The sequence below is a fragment of the Hemitrygon akajei genome, chromosome 5 (assembly GCF_048418815.1).
Source record: "Hemitrygon akajei chromosome 5, sHemAka1.3, whole genome shotgun sequence".
Taxonomy (NCBI): domain Eukaryota; kingdom Metazoa; phylum Chordata; class Chondrichthyes; order Myliobatiformes; family Dasyatidae; genus Hemitrygon; species Hemitrygon akajei.
The window spans coordinates 131,509,596-131,534,656 of NC_133128.1; the positions used below are offsets into that span (position 1 = coordinate 131,509,596).

A 25,061-nucleotide genomic window follows, 5' to 3' on the forward strand; every position below is an offset into this window, starting at 1 on the left:
TTATTAGCCAACGTTCCGGCTTTGGGAACCCAATGTGCAACATTGACCTTTCCCACTCAATAGTGATCTCCTAGGATAGGGGTTATTGAACACATGCTGGAATCCAGGAGGTGGTCTTCACCATGGGACATCTTGAAATCTATGGACTTGCCATTGGAGGTGTAGACCCAGTGTGAGAGGTGTGGGCCCCTGTAGGGCCTGTGAAGCATGTGGCCTGCTTGTTGTCAGTGGAGGACATCAGGATATACCCATCAAATGATGACAGGGGATGAGAGAAGTGCGAAGGTCATCTACTGGATAGTTAGCCTCTATGTTGTCTGATACAAAGGAGTCTTCAACTGCACTGTCTCTAATGAATTATTACAACCTTCAGGGAAGTAGAACAGGAGCCTGAAAGATGTAGGAACAGCATCTTCCCTTCCACCTCCAGATTCATGAATGATCCATGAACATTACCTCACTGTTTTGCTCTCTTTTTACACTATTATTTTTATATTTTTTGTGACTTATAACAACTTTTGCTATGCATTGCTGCGGAAGAAGTGTCACAACATACTGTACGTCGGAGATAATAAACCTGATCCTGAGATTCCGAAACTCCAATTCGGAAAGAAGGCATTAGATCTGACAAAGCACAAACATCACTTTCTTCCAGCTGTTTTGAAATTAAGGAGTATCTTCAGCAGTTTTATAGCAGAACAACTTCAATATATGAACCAGATGTTTTCCCCTTTGCCCTAAAGAAGCTTCATTTTGTGCCAAGTACTACATGAACAGGAGAGAGACAACCGTGGGTGAACTTGTGAGGAAACTTAAAGAAGTATTACCTTCCACATTTCTCTTATTATCTGGATAACACTGTACGTGGAAGAATAATAGTTACTGTGAGCATGAGTCAGTTAACTGAGTTTCAGTGACTGGTCGAAACGTGTTAGCAATGTACTTACCACATCTCCAACATCTCCAGGAGGTCCATCGTGTCCTGACGGACCATCAGGCCCATTTTCACCCTAGGAAGGTAAAGACGAAGAACAATGTGTGACGTTACTACAATTGACACCCTCCTTTACCACCCGCTCCTTCCTCTGCTGTTCTTAGCTCCCGTGTTGTTTGCCATGAAGCACAACATTAGGTGGGTTGGAAGAGCACTCACATTATTCATGGAAAACCTACTTCCAATCATTCGGTGGAATGAGGCTGTAGAAATTCAAAAAGGCTAGGGAAGCTAATGTTGAGAATTTGATAGAGAGGATAATGGGTAAGGTCCTGAAATTCAATCGTGCACCACAACCACGTGCCATATCTTTGAAGGGTAGGAATCAACTGGCACCTTTGCGGTGAGTGATGCAGTAAGGGAACATGGTACAAAGGCTATGGGATATTCAATTCCATCCCTCATAACCTGTAACATGACTGTGCAAGGCATCACAGGCAAACTTCACTGGGCGAGGTGGATCATAATGTGTGAGTATAGTCTCTGACATTACTATTTCTTTTGTCTTCATCTTTCCTTGTCCATTGCCATTTCTTCCCGATCTGTAGTAATGAGTTCAAGAGATGGAGCACAGTAGCTAGGTTTGTCAGGAACCTGTACTAGTCATTAACAAAGCATAAAAAGGACACATCCTTTGACCTTGTGGCATCCACCACTGCTTGAATTTTCTCAGCATATTTGTGTGAATCTTGCACGTCAATGGTATGAGCACAGTAAGTGAAGCTTGGTTTAAAGAATTCATATTTCTTCATTCATCATGTTCTGAGCCCATAATTTTCTAATCTTTTTAACACTGTCTTGAAATTTTGGAGGTGTTCCTTATCATCGTCACTGGAAACAATGTCATCCAGGTAACACTGAGTGCCTGGGCAGTCTTGCAGCATCTGGTGCACAGCTTTCTGCCAGAGTGCAGGTGCGGATGCTACTCCAAAAATAAACCAATTATAGTGATAAAGACTCTGTGAGTGTTTATGGTGGAAAACACTTGGGATGATTCTTCCATTTCCATTTGTAGGTAGTCCTCAATTAAGTCCACTTTGCTGAGGTGTTTTCTTCCAGAAACATTTGCAAAGATAGCCTCTATCCTGGGCAGAAGGTATAGATCTATGTACAGTACTGGGTTGATGATGACCTTAAAATCACTACAGATCCTGACATACACATTCTTCGTGGCTACTGGGACCACTGGTGTTACCCATGGACTCCATTCAAACTTGGAAAGAATTCCTTCACCCTCCACATGATCCAGCTCATTAACTACTTCATCGCAGATGAAATAAGGAAGCAGATAGGCTTTGCAAAATCTGGCTGTGGCATTTTTATTTAACACTATTTTACCCTTGAAGTGATTGAGTCTCCCAATGCCATCCTTGCTGTGTCATCATCCGGTAGCTTTTTTGCATTTGCTTTTTGTTAACTCTGTTGCAGGGGATGTGGCTTGCAAATAGTGGATGGAAATGTAATCAAGTCGTAATTGTCTCAGCCACTCATGGCCTCACAATGCTGGCCCTCCTGCTTTTACCAATACAAGCTCAATATGGCTTGTTGGTTGTTGTATGTTACTGTTATGAATGTTGTTCTCGCAAGTGGTATCTTTTCTCTAGTATAAGTTCTCAGTTGCATATCTGCAGGCTTCAGTTCAGTACCTTTGAAATGTCATTCAAATTCATTTTATGGAGTGGAGTTAGGAGCAATTTTTGAATGCTTTCTTGTAAGATTCCACAAACTAAACAATCGCTCATTGCATCATTAAGCCGATTACTGAACTGATTCAGCCACATAAGGTGAAATGGATTTCCCTTCATTTTGATTTAATTAATGACATCTAAAGCATTCTGTAATCAACAATAGTTTTGGTTCTAAATGTTCCTGCATTACTTTCATGATATCAGCAATGCTAATTTCAGTTCATTTGGTTGAGGCAGTTAAACATCTAAGCACACTAATTACTCTTTCACCAATTTCATTCAGCAAAACTAGCACACATTTCTCATCAGCTATTCCATTTGCTTGAAAATACTGTTCAATTTGCTCAGTATACATCACCCAGTTATATTTTCTGCAATCAAACACATCTATCTTTCCAATGTAGTCAACCTTTTATGCTCTTTTTAATTTATTATTTTATCACCTGGAAATCTGTTTATGAACCTGTGAATTTCATCTATTTTCTGCCTTTCTTTTTAACTGTACCATCTCTCTCCCTCTTCCGAAGAGAAATGTGCTGCACTTTTTAAAAATTTCAAATATGTTCCTCTTCCAAAGAAAAAAAGTGTTGCGCTTTTTTTCACTTGACCGTTTCTCTCCTCTTGCAAAGAAAGCACGCTGCACTTTTTTTCCATACTTGAATGTCTCACTGTGCTTCAACAGGCAAGTAGCCATCTTGGGTTCATTTTAAAACATACTCATTGCCACTGTTCTGTTTGGCAACTCCGAAAATTAATAGAAGGGAAAACAAGGAGCTAGGGATTCTTGCGTACACTTTGTTTTTACTTTAGTGAGGTGCACATTGATAACACAGAGCCGTAATGATGTAAGACATTCACGTACTTTTACATATAATGTATAGTGAATCATTTAAACAACAAAGGGTGCTAAATCAAACAACATATTTACAATATTACTCACATATTAAACACAACAATTATGACAGCAGGAGTCTGTAATTTCTTCCCAAAATTCTGCTGAGGCTAGGGTTATTGGAATGTTGTGTTCAACAGATAATTCTCAGGTAGGGGCATTAATGATGCTACCATTAGGATGAAGAAGTGGAATTGAACATAGATTTGCTATGATAACACAACCCTCAGGGGAGTGTGTCCTCCCTCTTATTCTAACTTCATCAACCCTTACCAGTGATTTGCAATCTCAGTTACCTTTGAACCTCTGATGCCTCTCAAACCTGGAGGTCCAGGCAGTCCAGGCTCACCGGAAGGACCCTAAAAGTAATTCAAAAAAATTATTCAGACAAGTATCTCGCATTAATGTGCTATATCAACACGAGGACATTCATGCATTCCCCCGACACTCACCCACACTCCATTCAACCTCAGCGCTGAACAAGTGCTAGTACATTGATCTCTTCCCAGAGTCACCAGGACTATTTGTGGATCGGGAGATTCAAGGGATTCTGCAGGTGCTGGCAATCATGAGTAACACACACAAAATGCTGGAGGAGCTCAGCAGGTCAGGCAGCATCTATAGAGAGGAATGAAAAATCGATGTTTTGGTCCTGATGAATGGTCTTGGCCTGAAACATTGACTGTTCGTTTCACTCCATGGATGCTGCCTGGACTGCTGAGTTCCTCCAGATTTGTGAGAGCTACTCCTGGTACACCTTGTTTCAGTGGCAAGTGGATACTCAGGCGGGGCCCGTGCATTGGGCTGATTTGTAGTTGTGCCTGGATTCTTCTGTGGATCTCGCAATCGCCCGACAGGGCGGGTGACGTGTTCTGGCAAGGCTCCATGGGACAGAATGAAGAGTGTAGATAAGGATATTCAAAAATGTTAAAGTCCAGTGGAGTCTGCCCATCTCCCATGGAACCAATGCTGACCGCCAGCATGTGGGGAGTGAGGGTGTCTGCAAAGTCGTACAACCATCTTCCAGCCAGTTCGTAGCTGAAGGACTTGCAGGGGATGTTGGGCTTTCTCTCAGAACCAGCGTAGACCCGAATGGCAGCCTGCCATGTTGCAACAAAATAAACCCAAGGAACAGCAACTTTCCATGGATGAGAAACCATTCCACCTACCGGCTCGCCTTTTGCTCCGTCGTTCCCTGGAGGTCCCTGTGCACAAAACCATACAGTTATCAAAAGCAAGATCATGCACTTAGAAGTGAAAAACAGAACTTCCCGTAGACCAGGGCTTCCCAACCTGAGGGCCACGGCCCCCTCACTGAAAGGTATTGACCCATGGCACAAGAACAGTTGGGAACCCCTGCCCTAAAGTGAATGAATGATTGGCAGCTCATTTTTCTCAATGCTCCAGTGAAAATGTTTGCTTTACTATTTGAACAGTCGTCCCTAGTGATGCCTCGTGCTCCATTCACCAAGGCAGGTCCACATAATTGAGAACATTTAAAGAATGTTGTTGTTCATTGCACATAAAAACAGGGAGGTTGTGCTTCAATTTTATGGGGAATTGAGTATAAAAACTGTGCTTCAGTTTAATAAATTGTTGGTGAGAACACACGTCTGGTTGTACCGACCTACTAACCTGCTCCAACATCAACCTAATCCTTCTCTCCATTTTCATCCATGTGCCTGTCCAAGAGTCTCTTAAGTGTCCCTAATATATCTGCCTCTACCACCCACCCTCGGCAGTGTGTTCCACTATGCTCTGCGTATTTGTCTCATTAGACGGACTAGGCTTGAAGATGATGGAGTTTAGAGATGACAGAAGACTTAATTGAAACATACAAGATCCAGAGGTGGAGAGGATGTCTCCCTGTGAGGGTGAATCTACAATTAAGAGATTATTATACAAAGGAGATTTTTCAATAGGGTAACTTATTTAAAAGCAAGGAGGTTGCACATTTAAAATGAAGATTCTTTTCTTTTAGAAGATTGCAAACATTTTTTCAAGAAGCAGAGTTCTTTATAAGCAAGGGGTTGAATAGTTACTGTGGTAGGTGGGAATTTGGAAGTGATGTCACAATCAGTTATTAAATGGTAGGGCAGGCTCAAGGGGCCAAATGGCCTTCTCTTGTTCCTAATTTGCATCTTCCTAGCTATTAGTGCAGTTGGAAATGCAAATGCTATTGATTAACAGCCGACCTGAATCCACCATGCATAGCCTTAAAAACCTGAAAAGCATCAGGTTGCGGGATTAGTCCACAGGAGGAAGGACAAGGCCAGGATTGAGGCAATTATCCTTGCTGCTCGCCAGCCCGGAGGTCTGAACCTACTAACATCGTGGTGGAACTTTAACCAAACACATGTCCTGGGGGTTTCAGCAAAATAGACTGTCGAGTGTGTGTATACAGGAACACGTTGCTATGGGTGGCCATCACTGGGGTTGGACGCTGTGTCGAGTCCTGATAGTGGAAGGCAAATCCGTGGTTGGCTCCATTACTCGGTGCCAATTACAGCACCAAGCAGGATTAAGTCGTCGAGGACAAGAGTGGTAAATGAACAGGTGTTCAGCGCCATCTGCCTGCATTTGACCAGACTCTCTCTTTTCTCACTACTACTGTCAGGAGGGAGGCATAGGAGTCTTAGGTCCCATGTTGGCAGGTTCGGGAGCAGTTGGTGCCCTGTAACCACTGGGGTCCAGGACAGGCTTCAGTCACATCAGCGCGGAATGGGCTCACTTTCTACGCTTCATGTTCCCTGTGTTTCTCTACAGTTTTTAAAAATATTTGTGCAATTTGATCAAGGCGTCTAGGCCGAGGCCAAAGGATGAACCTGTGTTCAGTTCACTGCTCTGCAGGGTTTACTGAACTGGCCTGCAACCACTGGCTTCACTCACTTCAGCACTGAACTGACTCTGTGACTATAACCTGCAGCTGTGAGCTCTGTGCTGGCTTCACTCACCTCAGCACTGAACTGACTCTGCAGCCGTGGACTCACTTTCAGGGACTCTGCTGTTAGTATTCTGTGTGTTATTTGTTTACTTTTTTTTAATGTTCACAGAATTTGTTCTTTTTTTACACAGTGTTTGGCAGTCTTTGTTGTCTGGGGTTTTTAAATGGGTTCTATTGTGTTTCCTTGTTTTGTGTCTGTCTGCAAGGAGACAAATCTCAAGGCTGTATACATCCTTTGATAATAAAGGTACTTTGAACTTTGATAACTTGCCCAGATATTATTTACATCAATTTTCTAAGCACTTTGAGCAAACCACCAGCATTCATGCAGTAGGTTGCCATAGGAATCTGCTCAATTTCCACCAATGTTTAGGGTGTGGGCTGTTGCTTTCATGACTTCCTAACAGGTGTTCACACTTAACAGTGATCGCAGTCACAGTTGTATATCATAAAGCAGGCATACTGTTCTATTTTGCCTAACATACAGTATCGCCTTAACTTGAGGGCACAGCTACAAATTGACTCGGTGAAGTGAACGCTAACAAGTGTAAGGTGTTTCACTTTGGGAGGACAAACCAGGGCAGGGCATGCACACTGAACAGGAGGGCACTGAGGACTGTGGTAGAACAGAGGGATCTGGGAATACACATATGTAATTCCTTGAAAGTGGCATCATGGGCAGATGGGGACCATAAGGAGAGTTTCTGGCACATCAGCTTTCATAAATCAGAGGACTGAGTTCAGGAGTTGGGATGTTATGTTGAAGTTGTATAAAAAGTTGGTGAGGTCAAATTTGGAGTCTTGTGTGCATTTCTGGGTCCACTATCTACAGGTAAGATATCAGTAAGATTGCAAGAGTGGAGAGGAAATGTATAAGGATATTCTTGGGACTCGAGGACTCAAGTTATAGGGAAGGGTGAATAGGTTAAGGCTTTATTCCATGGAACTTAGGAGAATGAGAGGGGATTTGATAGAGGTATACACTATTATGAAGGGTTTAAATAGGGCAATCACAAGCTGGCTTTTTCCACTGAGGTCGGGTGAGACTAGAACTAGAGGTCATGGGTTTAGGGTGAAAGGCGAAAGAGGAACACGAGGGGGAAATCAGAGGGTGGTGCGAGTGTGGAATGAGCTGCAAGTGGATGTGGTCAATGTGGGTTCAATTGCAGTATTCAAGAGAAGTTTGTACAAGTACATGGATGGGAGGGCTATGGAAAGCTATGGTCCAGATGTAGGCCAATAAGACCAGGCAGAATAACAGTTCAGCATGGCTAAAGGACCTGTTTCTGTGTAGTGGTGTTCAACTTGAAGAGCCTTTACTCTATGTGAGGTGGCCATGTTGAAAAGGAAGTTTGGTTGTGAAGACTGGAACTCTCTACTTGGTAAGTCATTGAATTTATTCAAGTTTGAGGCCAATAGATCTTGGAAATTAGTGGGTATGGAAACTAATTTGGGAAAGTTGAGCCATGATCTTGAATTAATGGAAGAGTAGACTCCTCAAGCTCTATAATCTATTCCTTATCTCCAGTGTTTAAGTGGGAACAGTACTTACATCATCGCCTCTTTCTCCAAGATCTCCATCACTCCCTCTGCCTCCGCGGTTGCCCTGTTGAAGATACAAAAGCCAAGTATCACTATTTGGAGACAGCCTGGTGGAAGAATTGTTCTCTTGGTCATCTTCCCGATGAAGAATGCCCATTGTCCGGGAGAAAACGTGAAAGAAATCATCCCAGGAACGGAGGCCATTTTTCCTCCTTGTCATTCAACCATGCCTTCAGGACAAAGCTCTCAGTCAAATTCTGGTGGAATAGCTTCTTTCACATCAAACTGCTCAATGGCTAGGGCCTTGGCATTGAAGTATTCAAATCCCTCATTGTCTCGCTGCTCTGTACCTGTCTAATCTCATACAGTTGAATTATCCAGCTGTCTCTCCACTCCTCCAGTTCTGAAGCTTGCTTGGTCTTCCCTCAATTGACTTGCTGCCCTCTTTATGTTTGTGCCATCAGGGGCCAAGACTCTGAAGTTCTTGCCCAACACTCCCCTGCTTCCAAGCCTCTCTCCTCTCTGTTATTATGGTACTTAAAACCCATCTCTTGGACTAGACTGTTGCCTTCTAGCCCAAGGTTTCCTTGGGTCACTCAGTGCCAACATTTCTTTTTGTGGATAACATGTCCAAAGCTCATCTGGCTGCACAAAGGGTACTGTACAAGTGAACGTTGTTGCCTCAGACACCAATCAAAGCTGGATGTTCAACCCAACGTCATGCAATATTTGACCTTGTATTGCTAATCTGAAGTATTGATTGCAAAGTGCATGCAGAATTCTGCATTGGCCGATTTGGGGATAATTAATTGCTTTCCCTTTGCAGACACTGCTGTCAGCATTGGGCACCATTTGACTGCCAGCTAGCTGCCTCACAGGACAACCTCTTCACTGAGAGATTCAGCAGCTGCCACACCAGGCGCTTTCTATTTTCTCCCTTTGAGGTTAATGGGTTAAAATCAATGAACTGACAAAGCAGGGGGCTCCCTTACGCTATGGGTCCAGGGCCAATCTATCCAAACTCAGCTCAGGGCTGGAAATGCATGAATGCCTGTTGATAGCAGGCATACTGACCTTTTCTCCTGGCTCCCCCACAGCTCCACTTCGACCTGCTTCTCCGTCCAAACCTGATTCACCCTGAGTGTGAAGAGAAAAAGGCATTTATTCCAAAAATCAAGCTTTAGGCATCAATTTGGTGTCAGGCCTTCTGTGCTTCACAAGCCACTTCCAGCCATTGCGAGTGGACGTTGCCAAGATTTTTTCCTCATTAATTGGCCCTGGGTTCTGATCTGCTTCAGTTTCCCAGGAGAACATGTGGGCTCAGATATGCTGTGGCACAGAAGGTTTCTTCAGTTTTTGAGACTATTCCTGTCCATCTCGCCCTTATACTTGTAGACAACAGAGAAGGTGTCGTATCAGATAGGAAGGACCAAAGAAAGCTGAAGTGAAAGTACTTTACCTACTCCGGGTATGACAGGCTGGACACTTTGCACCTCCACAACAAACTTTCACTACGCGTATCTGAGATATGCACTCTGTTGTCACTTTATTAGATACCTCCCGTACCTAATAAAGTGGCCAGAAAGTGTAAGTTTGTGGTCTTCTGCTGCTGTAGCCCATCCACTTCCAGTTTTGAATGTTGTGCATTCAGAGATGTTCTTCTGCACACCACTGCTGTGGCACTTGGTCATGTGATTGTTGTCAGCTTGAACTATCCTGGCCATTCTCCTCTGACCTCCCTCAGTAACAAGGCACTTCCACCCACAGAATGGCCATTCATGGACGATTATGCTTTTCACAACGTTCTCTGTAAACTCTAGAGACTGTTGTAGAAAAAAACATAGAACATAAAAAACCTACAGCACAATACAGGCCCTTCGGCCCACAAAGCTGTGCCAAACATGTCCTTACCTTAGAACTACCCGGGCTTTACCCATAGCCCTCTATTTTCCTAAGCTCCATGTAGCCATCCAGGAGTCTCTTAAAAAGACTCTATCGCTTCAGCCTCCACCACTGTCACCGGCAGTCCATTCCACGCAGTCACCACTCTCTGCATAAAAAACTTACCCCTGACATCTCCTCTGTACCTACTTCCAAGCACCTTAAAACTGTGCCCTCTCGTGCTAGCCATTTCAGCCTTGGGAAAAAGCCTCTGACTATCCACATGATCAACGCCTCAAAATTGTGCATGAAAATCTCAGGAGATCAGCTGCTTCTGAAATACTCAAACCACCCTATCTGGCACCAACAATCATTCCACAGTTCAAAGTCACTTAGAGCACATTTCTTCCCCATTCTGATGTTTGGTCTGAAGAACAACTGAACCTCTTGACCATGTCGGCATGCTTTTATGCACACGAGTTGCTGCCACATGATTGGCCGATTAGATATTTGCATTAACGAGCAGGTGTACCTAATAAAGTGGCCACTAAGTGTATACAGCCTCCAAGTAATGTGTGATCCATTCATCTCCCAACACAGCGGGATGGAGGAGCTGGTGATATGCTAGTGGACCACTTGTATAGAAGTTACAAGGTGGTGCCAGTAGGACTATGGAGGTGGGGGAAACCTTCGAGACAAACCAGGATCATAGCAGGAACATTTGTGCACAGTTTGAGTTCCAATTATGTAAAAATCAGAATTACATCCAAAAGCAAAATGCAGCAGGTGTTTGAAATCTGAGATAAGGTGAAAAATGTTCAGCAGGTCAGGCAGCAAAAGAAACAAGAATTTATGCTTTAAGTCAATAAATTTGACCTGAGCACTAACTTATCATCATTCTCCACAGAAGGTAGTAGTTGCTTTCCCTGTCAAGTTTTTTTTGACTGTTGATTGTTGTAATTATTCCTGTACAGGTGAGGCCAGGTCATGTTGCAAATCTGCAGAAGCAGCTTATCTTTATAATAACACAAAATGCTGACGGAACTCAGCAGGTCAGGAAGAATCTGTGGAGGGGCATAAACAGTCAACATTTTGGGCCGAGGCCCTTCATCAGGACTATGAAACATCAACTGTTTGTTCCCCACCACAGATGCTGCCTGGTCTGCTGAGTTCCTCCAAGATTTTCTGTGTGTCGCTCCGAATTAAGAGCATTTCCAGACTCTCTTGGGCTCATTGTTGGTTTTGGGGGTGAAGAAGGTGTTGGTGGGAATGGTAGGAGTGGATCCTGAGTATTTGTACATTATATATTTGAGAGAATAACCAATGTCTTATTGTAATGTAGAAGTAAATCTCTCACTTGAACCAAAGGTAACGGTGACTTTATATACTGTCCTGTCACTTAATTCAGGTCATGTGCCAGACTCAGCGATTTAAACTAAATCTCTGCAATTTATATTCACCTTGGAATGATGTGTTTGAGAGAAGGACAACAGAAGTGAGCAGGGCCCCTTGGCTGGTTCCTAACCCCACAAGAGGCAGAGTTTCCTTTGCTGCATTCAGTGAAACCTGCTTCAGTCCTGTGTAATCATAGCTCTTGGCTGGTGGCTTGTGTTTGACTAAACTTCAGGGAATTTCCATCGTGCTTGATGCTTTTCTTAAGACCCAGATGTCTTGTAAGATTTGGAAAAACAAAGTATGTCTTTTTAGGTCCCACTGGAAGGATCTAGGCCCATCCTTACAAACTAGAAAACCTCCTCTTAATAACAACTCCCACGATACTTTATAAAGCTTGAGCGCTGTTATGTGTAACATAGTCCGATACCTCATCCAAAACCAGCCTCAGATCACATTGCCTTTAAGATTCACTCAGTTTTATTTTCTAAAGATATCATGTTCTCTGAAGCAGGTCAAGTTAGTGTGGCCCTCAGAGATAGCAGAAGAGAGAAGATAGTCATGTTCTCACTTGCTCTGGCTTTTGGAAAGCTGCCAAGACTTGTTTAGGATTAGGAAGAGCTTCCCATGTCTTAGCTAGTTAACCAGCATCAGCAGCTGCTTTTGTGTGCAGAGACTGAAGGTTCAAGGGTAATTATGGAGTGTTTGAGGTTGCTTAAACTTAAAAACGGCTTCATTCTGGCACTTCTCACAGATCTCATTATATGGGCCTTTCTGTGGTCCCAAAAGCCCTCTTCTGTGTCAATGAATGAACTGGGCTATTACTCAGTCATAGTGCCTCTGCAGATTAACCTCTTGTCTGCTCTTCTCTCTGTTCCCAATCCTGTCCACACTCAGTTACCACATGGAGGAAATTTCCCACCAGGAGCAGGGAATACCAAACTCACTTTGATCTCATCAGCTCAACCATAACTGTTGAGACATCACAAAGGTTTAAACGGTGTTAACAATGTCAACGAAGAAGGACTACAAGGTCTAGTAGTGGAATGTCCATCCATTGTGGTCCTGGCCCAACGCCACGGAGCCTTTACCACAACCAACAGGTGCTCTTCACTTCCTTTCCATAACAGAAGTTTCATTCTGCCCTTTGAGCCTATTCCACCACTCACCAAGATCATGGTGTATCACCCACCCCAGATCCATTTACCTCCACTGCCCCATATGGTACATACATAGAACAATGTTCAACCCACAATGTTTTGCCAAAGCTTTACCCTACTCCAAGATAAATTGAACCCTTCCCTCCCACGCAGCCCTCCACTTCTCCTTCATCCGTGTGCCTACCTTCGAGTTTCTTAAACCTCCCCAATGTATCTGCCTCCAGCATCACCCCAGCAGCATGCTCCATACACCCACCACTCTCCGTGTGAAAACCTTCCTCTGACATCCTCCTATACGTTCCTCCAGTCACATTAAAATTGTGCCCCTTGATTTGCAATAAATCCTAGGTGTGCAATTTTATCAGGATTAGAATGTAGTTTTTGTTTTAATGGAAGTTTACTACAGGGGATAATGAAGCAAGTGTCTTCTACATCCTTTGGTTTCCTTCATATCCGGGAATCTATTAGTCGAGCCCCACCCCCCCCCCCCACCCCCATTTTGCCAACATAGCATGTAATTATGTCAGACCCACAACAGAAACCCTCAGGGAGTTCCTAACCTCCCCCCCACCCCCCACTCCATAAGAAATGGATAACAGTCGTATAATCTTCATTTCCATACCACAGCAGTACAGTAGGCATTTGCCTAGAAATTCACCCCCACATCATCTCCTGAGTAGCATTGGTGTACTGAGAAGAAAAGTACTGTGCCTTCTGTAAAGCAAAATTGATGGCTGCTTCTGTGAAACAGGATTACCAATTACCAGATAGACAACAAATTAGCCTGCAGACAATTGTTTATATTAAGAGAGTACAGTCAGTGCAATGATGACTTTCGTTCACCTCAAGGGCAGCTTATCAATACAAAGATAATTACTTAATTTGGAGTGTCCAGGACCTCCCAGCTTCTTGCTTCATGCCCCTTCCCCTCACCTGGTTTCACCTATCACCTGCCAGCTAATACTCCTTCCCCTCCCCACCCCTATCTTCATTTTCTGGCTATTTCCCTCTTCTCTTCCAGTCCTAATGAAAGGTCTAGGCCCAAAATGTTGACTGTTTTTTCTCTTCATAGATGCTGCCTGTCCGGCTGAGTTCCTCCAGCATCTTTTGTGTGTTGGGCCATTATAACCAGTTGGTTTGGATGCCTGGTTGGCTCAGGGATAATCAAATGGTTGAAAGGCGACTAGATGCTAATAATGCCCAAGTTGGCCTGGGCCTTCTGTCCCTGTGCTAGACACATACCAGGTCCTGAGATATGAGGGGTAATTGATAAGTTCATGGCCTAAGGTAGAAGGAGTCAATTTTAGAAAACCTAGCACATTTATTTTTTTCTACATTTACACACTTAGTCCAGCAGTCATGGAGCATACCGATCGCTTCCTTGTAGAAGTCGGCATCTTAGACCGCCAGAAGTGGTCCACAGCATGGGGTGATTGATAGGTTTGTGGCCTAAAGTATAAGGAGATGAGTTATTAACTTCAAACTTTCTGCATTTTCATTCAAAGTGTTGAACTGCCTGTGCATGTAACAAGTGCTGTATAACTCATCTCCTTCTACCTTAGGCCATGAACTTATCAATCACCCCTGCTGTGGACCACCTGGAGGTCCAAGACACTCTCATTACATGCACGTGCAGTTCAACTCTTTGAGTGATAAAGCAGAAAGTTTGAAGTTAATAACTCATCTCTTTCTACCTTACGCCATGAACTTCTCAATCACCCCTGCTGTGGACCACTTCTACAAAGAAGGGATCCGTATGCTCCATGACCGCTGGACTAAGTGTGTACATGTAGGAGGGGACTGTGTTGAAAATTAAATGTGCTAGGTTTTCTAAAATTGACTCTTTCTACATTAGGCCACAAACCTATCAATCACCCCTCGTATGTCAGAGGGGGGAGCAGATAATGAGATCCTTGGGTGGACTTGGTCGCCACTGGTGCATTATTTACTCTTTCAGATGTTGAGGGGCATTTTCCAGAGGCTCTGTAGCTAGATTGTAAACCTGGCCCAGGGAGGTCAGTGTCAAAGACGAAGGGTGTAAATGGACACTAAATAAAAAGGACCTAATTCAACCCATCAAGCCTAGTACTGGGTGCCAACACATTCCAGAAGCACACTGAGTCGCAGGTCTTGGTTCATGCAGCCAACAAAGGCAAATCCATTTAAGATTGATAACAGACCTGTGGCCAGAAGCCATTAATATTCACAATGTTTCCATTTCTTTTCTTCAGTTGGGCACCAAATGACAGAACATTGAATAGGCCTATAACAGGGTTCAATTGAGAGTTAGGCAGTTATGGCTTTCGTTGAAGTCTGATTGACAAGCACTCCTCGTTTACTGCAATAACTGGGTACCATCTGGATGTAGTCCTACCTTTTCTCCTTTTTTTCCATATGGACCTGGATCTCCTTTGAGGCCTTGCTCTCCATGAGTACCCTACAAAAAGAGGGGAGAAACACATGGTTTGTACTCAACCCTTCACTTGCTATTAAATGACGGAAAGTGGAGAAGTTTGATGTCCATATTCTTAAGATGGCCAGGTGTTTTGACACAATGTATGTGAAACATGAAATGGGGAGCATTATAACCATGCCCCTGAAGTTAACCACCACATATTAAGTTGCTGACTCTGGTGAGATATATGCCCAGAAGTCTTACTTGCTAGCTTCTGCATCCGGATATCCTGCCTCTCCAGTCTTACTATTAATCTATTGACATGTCCATCCACATGGTACACTACATTCCAGCCAATGAGAAGATGAACAGATCACCTTTTCCCCTCATGGGTGATCCTTGTCGTTTGGTCAAGTACTTCCTCTGTATTTCTGATAATTTTTAAAATTAATAAATGAAAGCAAATTAAAATATACACACAAAAACTTCACATTGCCATGACTTTTCTCTTTGGGTTACTCAGAACAATACGCTGAAGGTTGTTCTTTTCATCTTAGGGATATCAGAGAAAGATAAGAGATCACAGTGAGTGCTTACCCTCTCCACTAAATACCCATGTGTTTTTTGGTGATAATATGGGTGATCTCTGAGCTGCAAAATCTTCAGTGTCCAAGCTGAGGATGACTAACAGTTGTGGTTCAAGAATCTACAGAGAATATCCTGCATTTGCTGTAAGCAGCAATCTACAGACGTAGGACCCCACGCGAGGGGGCTCTGCAGCGAAGAGGGGCCTGTGGCAATAGACAAGGCCAAGCCTAATCAATTTTCCACCAAACGCAGGCAAACCCCCTTGGAGATTTGCCGAGTAACGTAAGTGGTCTCCTCTCCTCTGTGATGGTAGTGAGCAGCACCACGAGAGCTGCATTGGTCTCGGACAGTGCCTCTGTTTGGAGACGGAGCTGAAAGGCAGGCTGAAGCCTGAGGAAGGTTTTATTAATGAACAGACTCATAGGAGAAGACAAAATTTGGTCTATGTAATTAGCTAAATTGTTGTACAACTCTTACCATGTCTGGGGATAATTTAAGAGCTGACACATTTTTATGAAGCCAAAAAGCAAGTGTCAGCTCTACAGCCAATAGGAGAGCTTCAGCCTTGAACCCCATACAGCCAGGCCACCCCACACTTGGCAAGCTAGGTTTTCTTTACTCTCCACTCTGAATGGGCAGACCTGTTGAAGTTCCTGCTCAGAGTGTGGGCATTGCTGGTAAAGCAAATCACCTGGAGAAGATGGGATTGGTATCAGTATCATTGATGGGGCGGCTTGCTACAGGGAGTGGCTGATTATATTGGGCAGCACAGTGGTGCAGTTAGTCGAGCCACTGCCTCACAGAGCCAAAAACCGGGATTGCATCCAGACCTCCGGAGCTGTCTTAGAACATAGAACATAGTAATCTACAGCACATTACAGGCCCTTCGGCCCACAATGTTGTGCTGACCATATAACCTACTCTAGAAACTGCCTAGAATTACCCTAGTGCATAGCTCTCTATTTTTCTAAGCTCCATGTACCTATCTAAGAGGCTCTTAAAAGACTCTATTGTATCCGCTTCCACCACTGCCGCCGGCAGTGCATTCCAGGCACCCACTGTCTGTGTGGAGTTTGCATGTTCTGCCTATGATATTCGGTTTCTTGTGACTGTTTTACCTTGATTTCCTTTCATACCACATGGATGTGCTGGTCGTTAGATAATTGGCAACTATAAGTATTGCTTACAGCTGTAGGAAGTATTAAGTAATATATATATATATACTGCGATTATCTGTCTGTAAGGAGTTTGTATGTTCTCCCCATAACTGGGCGGGTTTCCTCTGGGTGCTCCGGTTTCTTCCCACAAGTTAGGATTATTAAGTAGTGAGCATTGTAATTGGCACCGGAAGCGAGGTGACACTTGCACAAAGGATGCATTTCACTCTATGTCCCCATGTACGTGTGACAAAAAAAGCATCTTTAGGTAGCTAGTGTGTAGGTGAGTGGTGGAAACCAGAGAGAGGGGGTACGGAGGGGTCCGGGTGGGGATGGGAACATAGGGAGAATAAAATGGGGTTAGGGTAAATGGGAGGTTGGTAGTCTGAAAGCTGAAGGGTTTGTTTCTGTGCTGCTCATGACGGCTCAGACAACCACTTTTACCACCTTATTTAGAAACAAATTCCAATGCACAGTTCATTGCGGGTCAACACAGCTTTTCCAGAGCACTTCCATAAACTCTTTGCAGTAAAAAAATCTTTACAGTTTCATCATCGTCGCAAGAAGAGGTTTTGCTTTCAGCTTAATCAGCTGCTGCAGCTTAATATGTGGAAGTTAAATCGCTGGTTATATGCCTACTTGAAATGATCTAATTAGCGAGATCACCGTGTCGGGCAACACACTTACGGCAGGTCCAGGAGATCCAACACAGCCTGGAAGACCAGTGAAACCAGCTTCACCCTGAGGAAAGAGGACAGGGTCAGAAAGGTGTAAATCCTTGTAAACACAAGAGATTCTGCAGATGCTGGAAATCCACACTAACACACAGAAATGCTGGAGGAGCTCAGCGAGTCAGACAGCATCTGCGGAGAGGAAGGACGAGCCAATGCTCCTGAACAAGACCTTCCATCAGGACTTCATCAAATGTGACTCTTTATTCTTCTCCATTAATGCTGCCTGACCTGCTGAGTTCCTCCAGAATTTTGTGTATAAAATATTATACCTTCTTTAGTTAATACATTTTGGGCCTTGCAGGAAAACGCAGGGTAGTTTTTCTATTGCCCGTCCCTCAGTGGCCCAAGAAGATGGTGGTGGGAGTGGGTGGTTTGCCTCAGGGAGAGTTAAGAAGAGCAGTATCCTTTTCCGGATTCTAGCTCAGGTTATTGAGTATTGTTGGGTACGGAGTTCTGGGATTTAGACTCGGTGCCGGTGAAGGGATGGAAATCCGTTTCCAGGACAGCACGGTAGTGTGGCGATTAGTGAATCGACTTACAGCACCAGCTCTGCTCCTGGAACCAGGCACAGATTCCACCTTCTCACTCAGAGGCACTGAGTGGCCCAATTTACCCAGCTCACTCTGTAATCCATGCAGAGAAAACTCAGCAGAGACTGGGTCGCAGGGTTTTATCAACAACAGCAATTTTAATCCAACCCGTTCAATGGGAAACAGTGATCACAATGGTTTGGGTATAAATCCAGCTTTCCAACTGAGCCCATGTTTATAACTCCCAGTGATACACTTGCTTCACTCCAATCCATGCGCCATCAATTTTCTGGCTCTTCCTCAGAGAATTGGACTAATATTATATTTTCTGAATGTATGTGCCAAGGTGTGCTGGGTGTGATTGCTGGTGTCGTGTTTTACACCTTGTGCCCCAGCGGAATGTCATTTCATTTGGCTGTATAGAAATGTATGGCTGAATGTCAACTAAACTTGAACTTAATGCCAAACAATTATCTGGGAACTAATTGGATAGACTATGTTCGTTAACAGTGCAACTGCACTGGTACAGCTGGATATAACTAACCCTGAATGTTCCTACCCGAACATGCATAACAGCAGTGAAAAACTCTGCTTAATCCCATGAGACAAAGGGATCTCCACCCAAAATGTCGACTAACCCTTTGCTCCACAACTGCTGCTTGATCCTTCAGCAGTTTAACCCCAAATTTCAACTGTCTACAGTCTCTTGTGTGCTCTTGCCTAATTCTGTTTGTATAGGTCCATTAGCTGCTGTTCAAGATGATGTCAAACATCAAGTATAGCCCTCTGTTAAAATACCTACTGTGTCAGGAGTCTAAAAGCACTAAGAATCTCATAAAAGTACTTTAAACACATCAAATACATTATATTTATATTACCATAAAATAGATAAATATTATACAACATTTTAAAGTGTTTATATTAATACCTTTCCCATTAAAATAATGGAGAAAACATTATGTTACTTAAGATCCTTCAGAATGGATTTTATTTCACTCTATCTACCTAACTCTGAACAAGATTTCCAAAATATTATTTAATTCCATTCTACACCGTCTCTCTTACCTTCTCACCATCTAGCCCATCTTTTCCAGGGAACCCCTTTGCTCCCTAAAACAATCAAAAAGAACAGCATTAGCACAAGAGAGAGCATACATGCGATTTTATAATTTGCCAAAAAAAATCTCCCTAAAGAACTGAAGAGAGTCAAAACTGCTCGTACCTTAGCTCCTTTGTATCCTCTGTCACCCTGGAGAATAAAAGACTCAGATTTAGCAAAGTGCACACTTGTCTACTGGTTTGGCATCTTCAAGTTGTCCCCAAGATGGATTTTGACTGAATATGGAGAGTAAGAGTGCTTTCTCTCCCACTGAGCTGAGGTAACACCAGATCACATGCTCTTTTGTTACTAACATGGTTGCAGTAGATTCTTTCCCGCTGATGCTGGATCCCTTCCCTTGCTGACATGGTGCTACAATCAATCGCAAACCAGCAAACCAGGGGCCCCCAAAGTGATGTGATGTGAGTGGTGAGACATTGTCCATTGGCCTATCTGTTGTGGATTCTTCCTCTCTACCACTTTCCACCCCTTCCCTTTGATCCATCATGACTGCTTTGCAGATACTTCCATTGCTGTCCGAGTGCTTGTTAGAGGCAGGGAAAGATTATGTGTTAACTTCAGCTGAGGGGCTCTCTACAGCTGCAGCGCTCACTGATAGCGATTAGACTCCTGCTGTTGTCTGTAAGGAGCTCATATGTTCTCCCTGTGACTGGATGGGCTTACTCCGGGGGCTCTGGTTTCCTCCCACATTCCAAGGACGTGTGGTTGGGGTTAGTAAGTTGTGGGCTTGCTATGCCAGCGGTGGAAGCACGATAACACTGGCAGGCTGCCCCCAGCACAATCCAGAGGCTGGGTAGGCTGCCTTCACGAAACGACACATTGCACTGCACGTTTCGATGTACACGCGACAAGTAAAGCCAATTTTATTTTAACTTAATCTATGCTTCACATTCGGCAAGAACCATCCCTGTTTCACCCTCACAGCTGCCTGCCGCTTGGGCTTCAAGCTTCAGAGTGCCATGAACAGATAGTCACAGACCTCAAACCTCCTCTGTTCCACTTTGGTTCAGTTGAGAGCTTCTTATAGCTCTTCTGTCACCCACTGCTGTTGAGCCAGCTATGCTTTCAACAGAGTTTAATGAGGAACAAGTAATCCTGAAGACCTAGAGGGGTCTGTATTTGTGTAGGTGGGAGCATTGACTTGCCTAGCACAGTGAGGCCCAAGGCCTGGACACTGCTTAACAAAGAGTTTTATAAAATATAGGATAATATGATACCAAAAATCACAGAATCTCCACTGACTCTTCACTGCCCAGGAGGATACTTCATTTCCAGAACCAATTGATTCACAATACATCATTGCTTAAATTATAATCAACTTATCACCCCGTTGATTCACTAGTTACCCAACTTAAATCTGGGCTCACTTGGTTTTTGATCTTCCTGTCAAGCTACCTAATAGTTTTTGGGGTCTTTAGTACATTTCCCCTTAAGCCTTTTCACTAGAAAGAGAACAATCTTGTGTTTTATATTGTGTAATCACCGTGTGCAGGCGGCTGGATTAATTAATTCATGGAAATAATGTTCTAAATTAGATTCAGATTTGGATTCATTTTATTGATCAGATGTACATCAAAACGCATTGTTTGATTTCAAAGATCCAAGGATGCAATATACCAGACTTCAGCCCCGCAAGTGTTGCCACACATTTCAGCATCCCGCGAAGTTCAGTGGAACAATGCAGAGCACAGCAAAACAGAACGCAGCAAGCAACTAACCACTAACAGAAAAATGAGCCTTGTTCTCACCCACCCACATACTACACACTGGAAAAATAATGAATGGAAACTTGGTCTGGAAATGCACTGGCATCCTTACCTTACCACCACGTTCTCCTTTGTCACCCTGTTGTCAAAAGAAAGAAGAGACTGTTAGCACAAGGAGGATTCAGGCATTGTGCCTTGAAGGTGAGGTTAAATGTTTCCCGTAGTTGAATGCAGATAGATACCTTCATACCCGGGTGCCCTGCTGGTCCTCTCTCACCGGGATCACCCTGAAATAAAGAAGACAAGGTATCAAACATGGAAGAATAAATTCAAGCAGTACTGTCCGGGGCAGGTCATTGGTGATTGCACAAACTGGATGCATTTCATGCTGCGTGGGAGAGTTTTTTATCTCCTGGATGGGATATGTATTATCAGTACTAACTTGGAGTTGATAGGTAGACAGATGATCCATCTATCATGGAGAGATACCAGTGCATGATTAAATATGAGCATTGTGCAGCTTACGTTGATATCAGACTGGTACGCACTGAACTGGAAGGTTAAATGCCCGGAGGGGAACAACTCGGAATGATGAATTGTTTCAGGACCTAATAGGCCTCATGTGACGTGTGGCTTTGAGGGAAGGCCATTCTCTCCAGCATCTGCCGCATTTACAGGCAAAGCTCAGGGGATGCAAGAGGAAAAAGCTTCTGATTACCTGTTCGCCAGATGGTCCTATAGGGCCATGGGGGCCCCGGCGTCCTTCGGAACCCTTTTGGAAAACAAGAAAGTACCATTAGCTTTTAGATGCATTAGGTGAATTCTGTAATACTGATGGTACATTTCAAATGGTTCAAATATATTTCAGTAATTGAGCAGCCACATAAATCCTTGTAAGTTCATGAAAGGTAGGAAGGCCTGCATTGCAGCAAATTTGTTTGGAATTGGCTCTAATTTACAAGAACAGAATAATTTGAGATATCATTCTGAGGTCTAGGGGCTCCTTAGTAGTAAAGAAGGGTGGATTTATGATGCTTTATTAACTTTGAAGTAACTTATTTAGAAAATTCACAAACAAAATTAAGTAAAATATTCTCAGCACACCTGATTGGTGTCTTTCAGAATCTTGTGACATCAAGCTTCTGTTGGGAAAGCCCAAATATAAACAAGTGGGGATTTATTCATTGGAGCAGATATCACAGTCTGTGATTCCTGTACTCTGCCCAGTGGTTCCTGGAAAGCTTCCATAAATACCTGGGAAACCTGGCATAATCCTGTCATCCATGGAAAAAGAATGATATTACCAATACTGTGGCTGTCACAAACAGCCACACAGCCCTCTGCCCCAGGTGCAGATCACCAAATCCGTGACACTAACCGGATCTCCGGGGTCACCAGGGTCTCCTGGAACTCCAGACGGAGCCTGTTGGACAGAAATAACATGTTTCATTGTGCAAAGGCTCCTCTGAGGAAATAAACGTTTGGTATATACAGAGGCAACTCTAAAGAGTGACTTACCTGACATTCAAAAGAGCAACACTGCAAACCAGAAGAGAAAAGAGAAGAAAATGAAGAGCAAGTGTTACTCACACAGTTGAAAGCTAATAAATCCATATAAATAAGTTCAAAGCAAAGATATCATGATGGATCATACCACTTCCTCCACTTCAGCTTTCTGCAAGGGAAAAAGAGAAAAGGTTAACACTGTTTGCAAAATAAGCAAATATTGATTACAATGTGATGGGAGGGAGGGGAGTGAAATTGAATATCAGTAGAATCATGAATTCAAGCTGATCAAATATCTTTTGCATGTTTTCTGCCCACTGAAGTCTAACACTGGCTTTGCCCTCCAGCAGTCTCAATGCAATCATGAAACCAGCAACTCCATTAGATGGCTTTTTATATTTGTCTTTAGACAAAAAAGGACAAACTTAGGAAAGGTGACATACAGGTTAAGTGAACTTCGAGTTTTTTTTGTCATTATGAATGAGGATGTGCGGGGAAGGGCGAGAATAAAGGAGAGTGAGGACTCAATAATGGATATTGTTCAATGTTGGGTATAAGAGTGAATGGGCAGCATCTGCTACTTTCATAATACATTCACAAAGGCATGAAATGACCCTCGCAGTAATAATGGGTGCTACTCAACACTTTTTAAAGCATTGCACTCTAAAGTGGATGCATAGTGCTATCAGGTTAACACTGTTAACAGTTATGGACAGGCAAGTGTGTTTAGACAGTATTATCAATTCACTTGGTACACCTTGCACCTTAAGGGAAAAAGAGATGTGTCCTATGATGACTATTCTTTCTGCTTGACTCAAATTCTGATTTTTTTTATCATTCTCATTGGAAGCAGATTGGAGAGGATCTGCCATCCGAATATTTCTCATAACAATCTCCACACTCGATCAATTGATGATGAAAAACATATTTTACAAGGCATTTTCATGGATGTTACAGCATGGATACTTACAATTATTTTAATAATACCATCGATAGTGTTGTCTACCAGCACTTGGTTGTTTGCGTTACTGGTTGCTGTGTAGTTATCGCGAAATTCTGGACGACTGGCAATCAAATTTAACCGTGATTCCTGAAGTGACAGTTAATTTACAAACTTTAGACTGAAACTCAAGAGGAAAAATTTAAAAGCATACATTCTTTAAATCACTGTTTCTTGTTTGTTTGGGTTTCTTTATTCTTCAATGTTTTTTACTATTTTGTCTGTGTTTCAAAGCAGGAAAAGCTTGAACATAGGCCCCCAAGATCGGTCAAATGGCCCTTACTTTCTGTGTGTGGATTATTTATCTGCGATGTTCACTGACATGACCTGATGTGCTGGGCATTTCCTACAGCTCAGACCTGCACTTCACAGCTTTCTCCTTCCCTTTTGTTTCCTCTTTCTCTATCTGCCCTCATTAATCAGTAAAGAAGAAAATGCAACGCCTTTCCTCACAGCACTCCTGGGTTCACCTGATCAGAGATATCTCCTTCTTCCCTACCCGATAAGATAAAACTAACTTGTTATCTCTCTTTCGCAGTTCTGACAAAAGATCTTCAACTTCAGATTTTCAGATCTTCATCTTCAACTTTCCACACCTGCTGCCTGACCTGTTCAATACTGCAGAATTTTATGCCCTTATTTCAAAGGACACAAGCTGTGGATTTGAATCTCTAACACAACAGCACCTCCAGGCCAAGATTTTACTCACTGCTGCTGGAACCCCACGGTCTGTGGTCTATGGTCTCTGGCCTGGGCTCTACGGTCTGTGGTCTATCCTCTTTAGCCTAAGCTCTACTGTCGGTGTGGTCTATGGTCTATAGCCTAAGCTCTCCAGTCTTTGTCCTTTGTAGGTAAGGACAAAGGATTCAAATACTAGTATTTGAATCTGACTAATAGAGAGATCAGACACATAACTGCAAGAGATTCCGCAGGTCTTGGAAACCAGGGGCAATCCACACAAAATGCTGGCGGAACTCAGCAGGTCAGTCAGCATCTATGGAAATGAACAAACAGTCTACGTTTCAGGCCAAGACCCCTCATCAGAACTGGAAAGGAAGGGGGAAGGTGACTCAATAAAAAGGTGGGGAGAGGGGAAGGAGGACAAGCCAGAAGGTGATAGGTGAAGCCGGGTTAGTGGGAAAGGTGAAGGGTCAGAGAAGAAGGAATCTGATAGGACAGAAGAGAAGATGATGGAAGAAAGGGAAGGAGGGTCACCAGAGGGAGATGTCAGGCAGGTGAGGAGACGAGGTAAGAGGTCATAAAGGGGAATAGAAAAAGAGGGAAGTATGTGAGAAAAAAAATCACTGGAAGAAGAAATCAATGGGATGTTTGTGCCATCAGGATGGAGGCTACCAATATAGAATATGAGGTGCTGCACCTCCACCTTCAGAGTGTGGGAAAAGAGAAGTCTGTGGACTGACTTGTCAGGATGGGAATAGAGATAGGAAATAATTTGGTGGGCCACCAGAAAACTCTGCTGAGGTACTCGACAAAGCAAACCCTAATTCACATAGGGTATCACCAATATACAGGAGGTATATTGGTGCACCAGATACAATAGACAACCCCAAAAGATTCACAGATGAAGTGTTGCCTCACCTGGAAGGACTGTTTGGGGCCCTGAATGGAGGTAAGGGAGGAGGGGAATGGGCAGGTGTTGCATTTCTGTCACTTACGGGGGGAAATTAGTAGTCGGGGGGGAATGGACAAAGGAGTCATGGAGGGAGAAATTCCCATGGAAAGTGGAGAGTGGGGGAGATAAAGATGTGTTGGGTTGTGGGATTTTGTTGAAGATGGCAGAAGTCTCAGAGAATGATATGTTGGATGCTGAG

At 43.5% G+C, this 25,061-nt stretch overlaps 1 protein-coding gene across 1 annotated transcript in view; it reads right to left on the minus strand.

The window, feature by feature from the left end:
• Positions 1-25,061, minus strand: part of col6a1 (collagen, type VI, alpha 1) — a 76,213-nt gene that overhangs the window by 35,588 nt on the left and 15,564 nt on the right. Inside the window, exons 5-20 of the mRNA XM_073046490.1 lie at positions 23,200-23,319; positions 22,378-22,398; positions 22,242-22,262; positions 22,102-22,146; positions 21,442-21,495; positions 20,966-21,010; positions 20,836-20,862; positions 19,120-19,146; positions 18,963-19,007; positions 17,321-17,374; positions 14,868-14,930; positions 9,135-9,197; positions 8,071-8,124; positions 4,744-4,779; positions 3,871-3,933; positions 948-1,010 (exon numbers count right to left, since the gene is read on the minus strand). Of these exons, the coding sequence (XP_072902591.1) occupies positions 948-1,010; positions 3,871-3,933; positions 4,744-4,779; positions 8,071-8,124; positions 9,135-9,197; positions 14,868-14,930; positions 17,321-17,374; positions 18,963-19,007; positions 19,120-19,146; positions 20,836-20,862; positions 20,966-21,010; positions 21,442-21,495; positions 22,102-22,146; positions 22,242-22,262; positions 22,378-22,398; positions 23,200-23,319 (801 nt within the window). The remainder of the gene's footprint in view (positions 1-947; positions 1,011-3,870; positions 3,934-4,743; positions 4,780-8,070; positions 8,125-9,134; positions 9,198-14,867; positions 14,931-17,320; positions 17,375-18,962; positions 19,008-19,119; positions 19,147-20,835; positions 20,863-20,965; positions 21,011-21,441; positions 21,496-22,101; positions 22,147-22,241; positions 22,263-22,377; positions 22,399-23,199; positions 23,320-25,061) is intronic.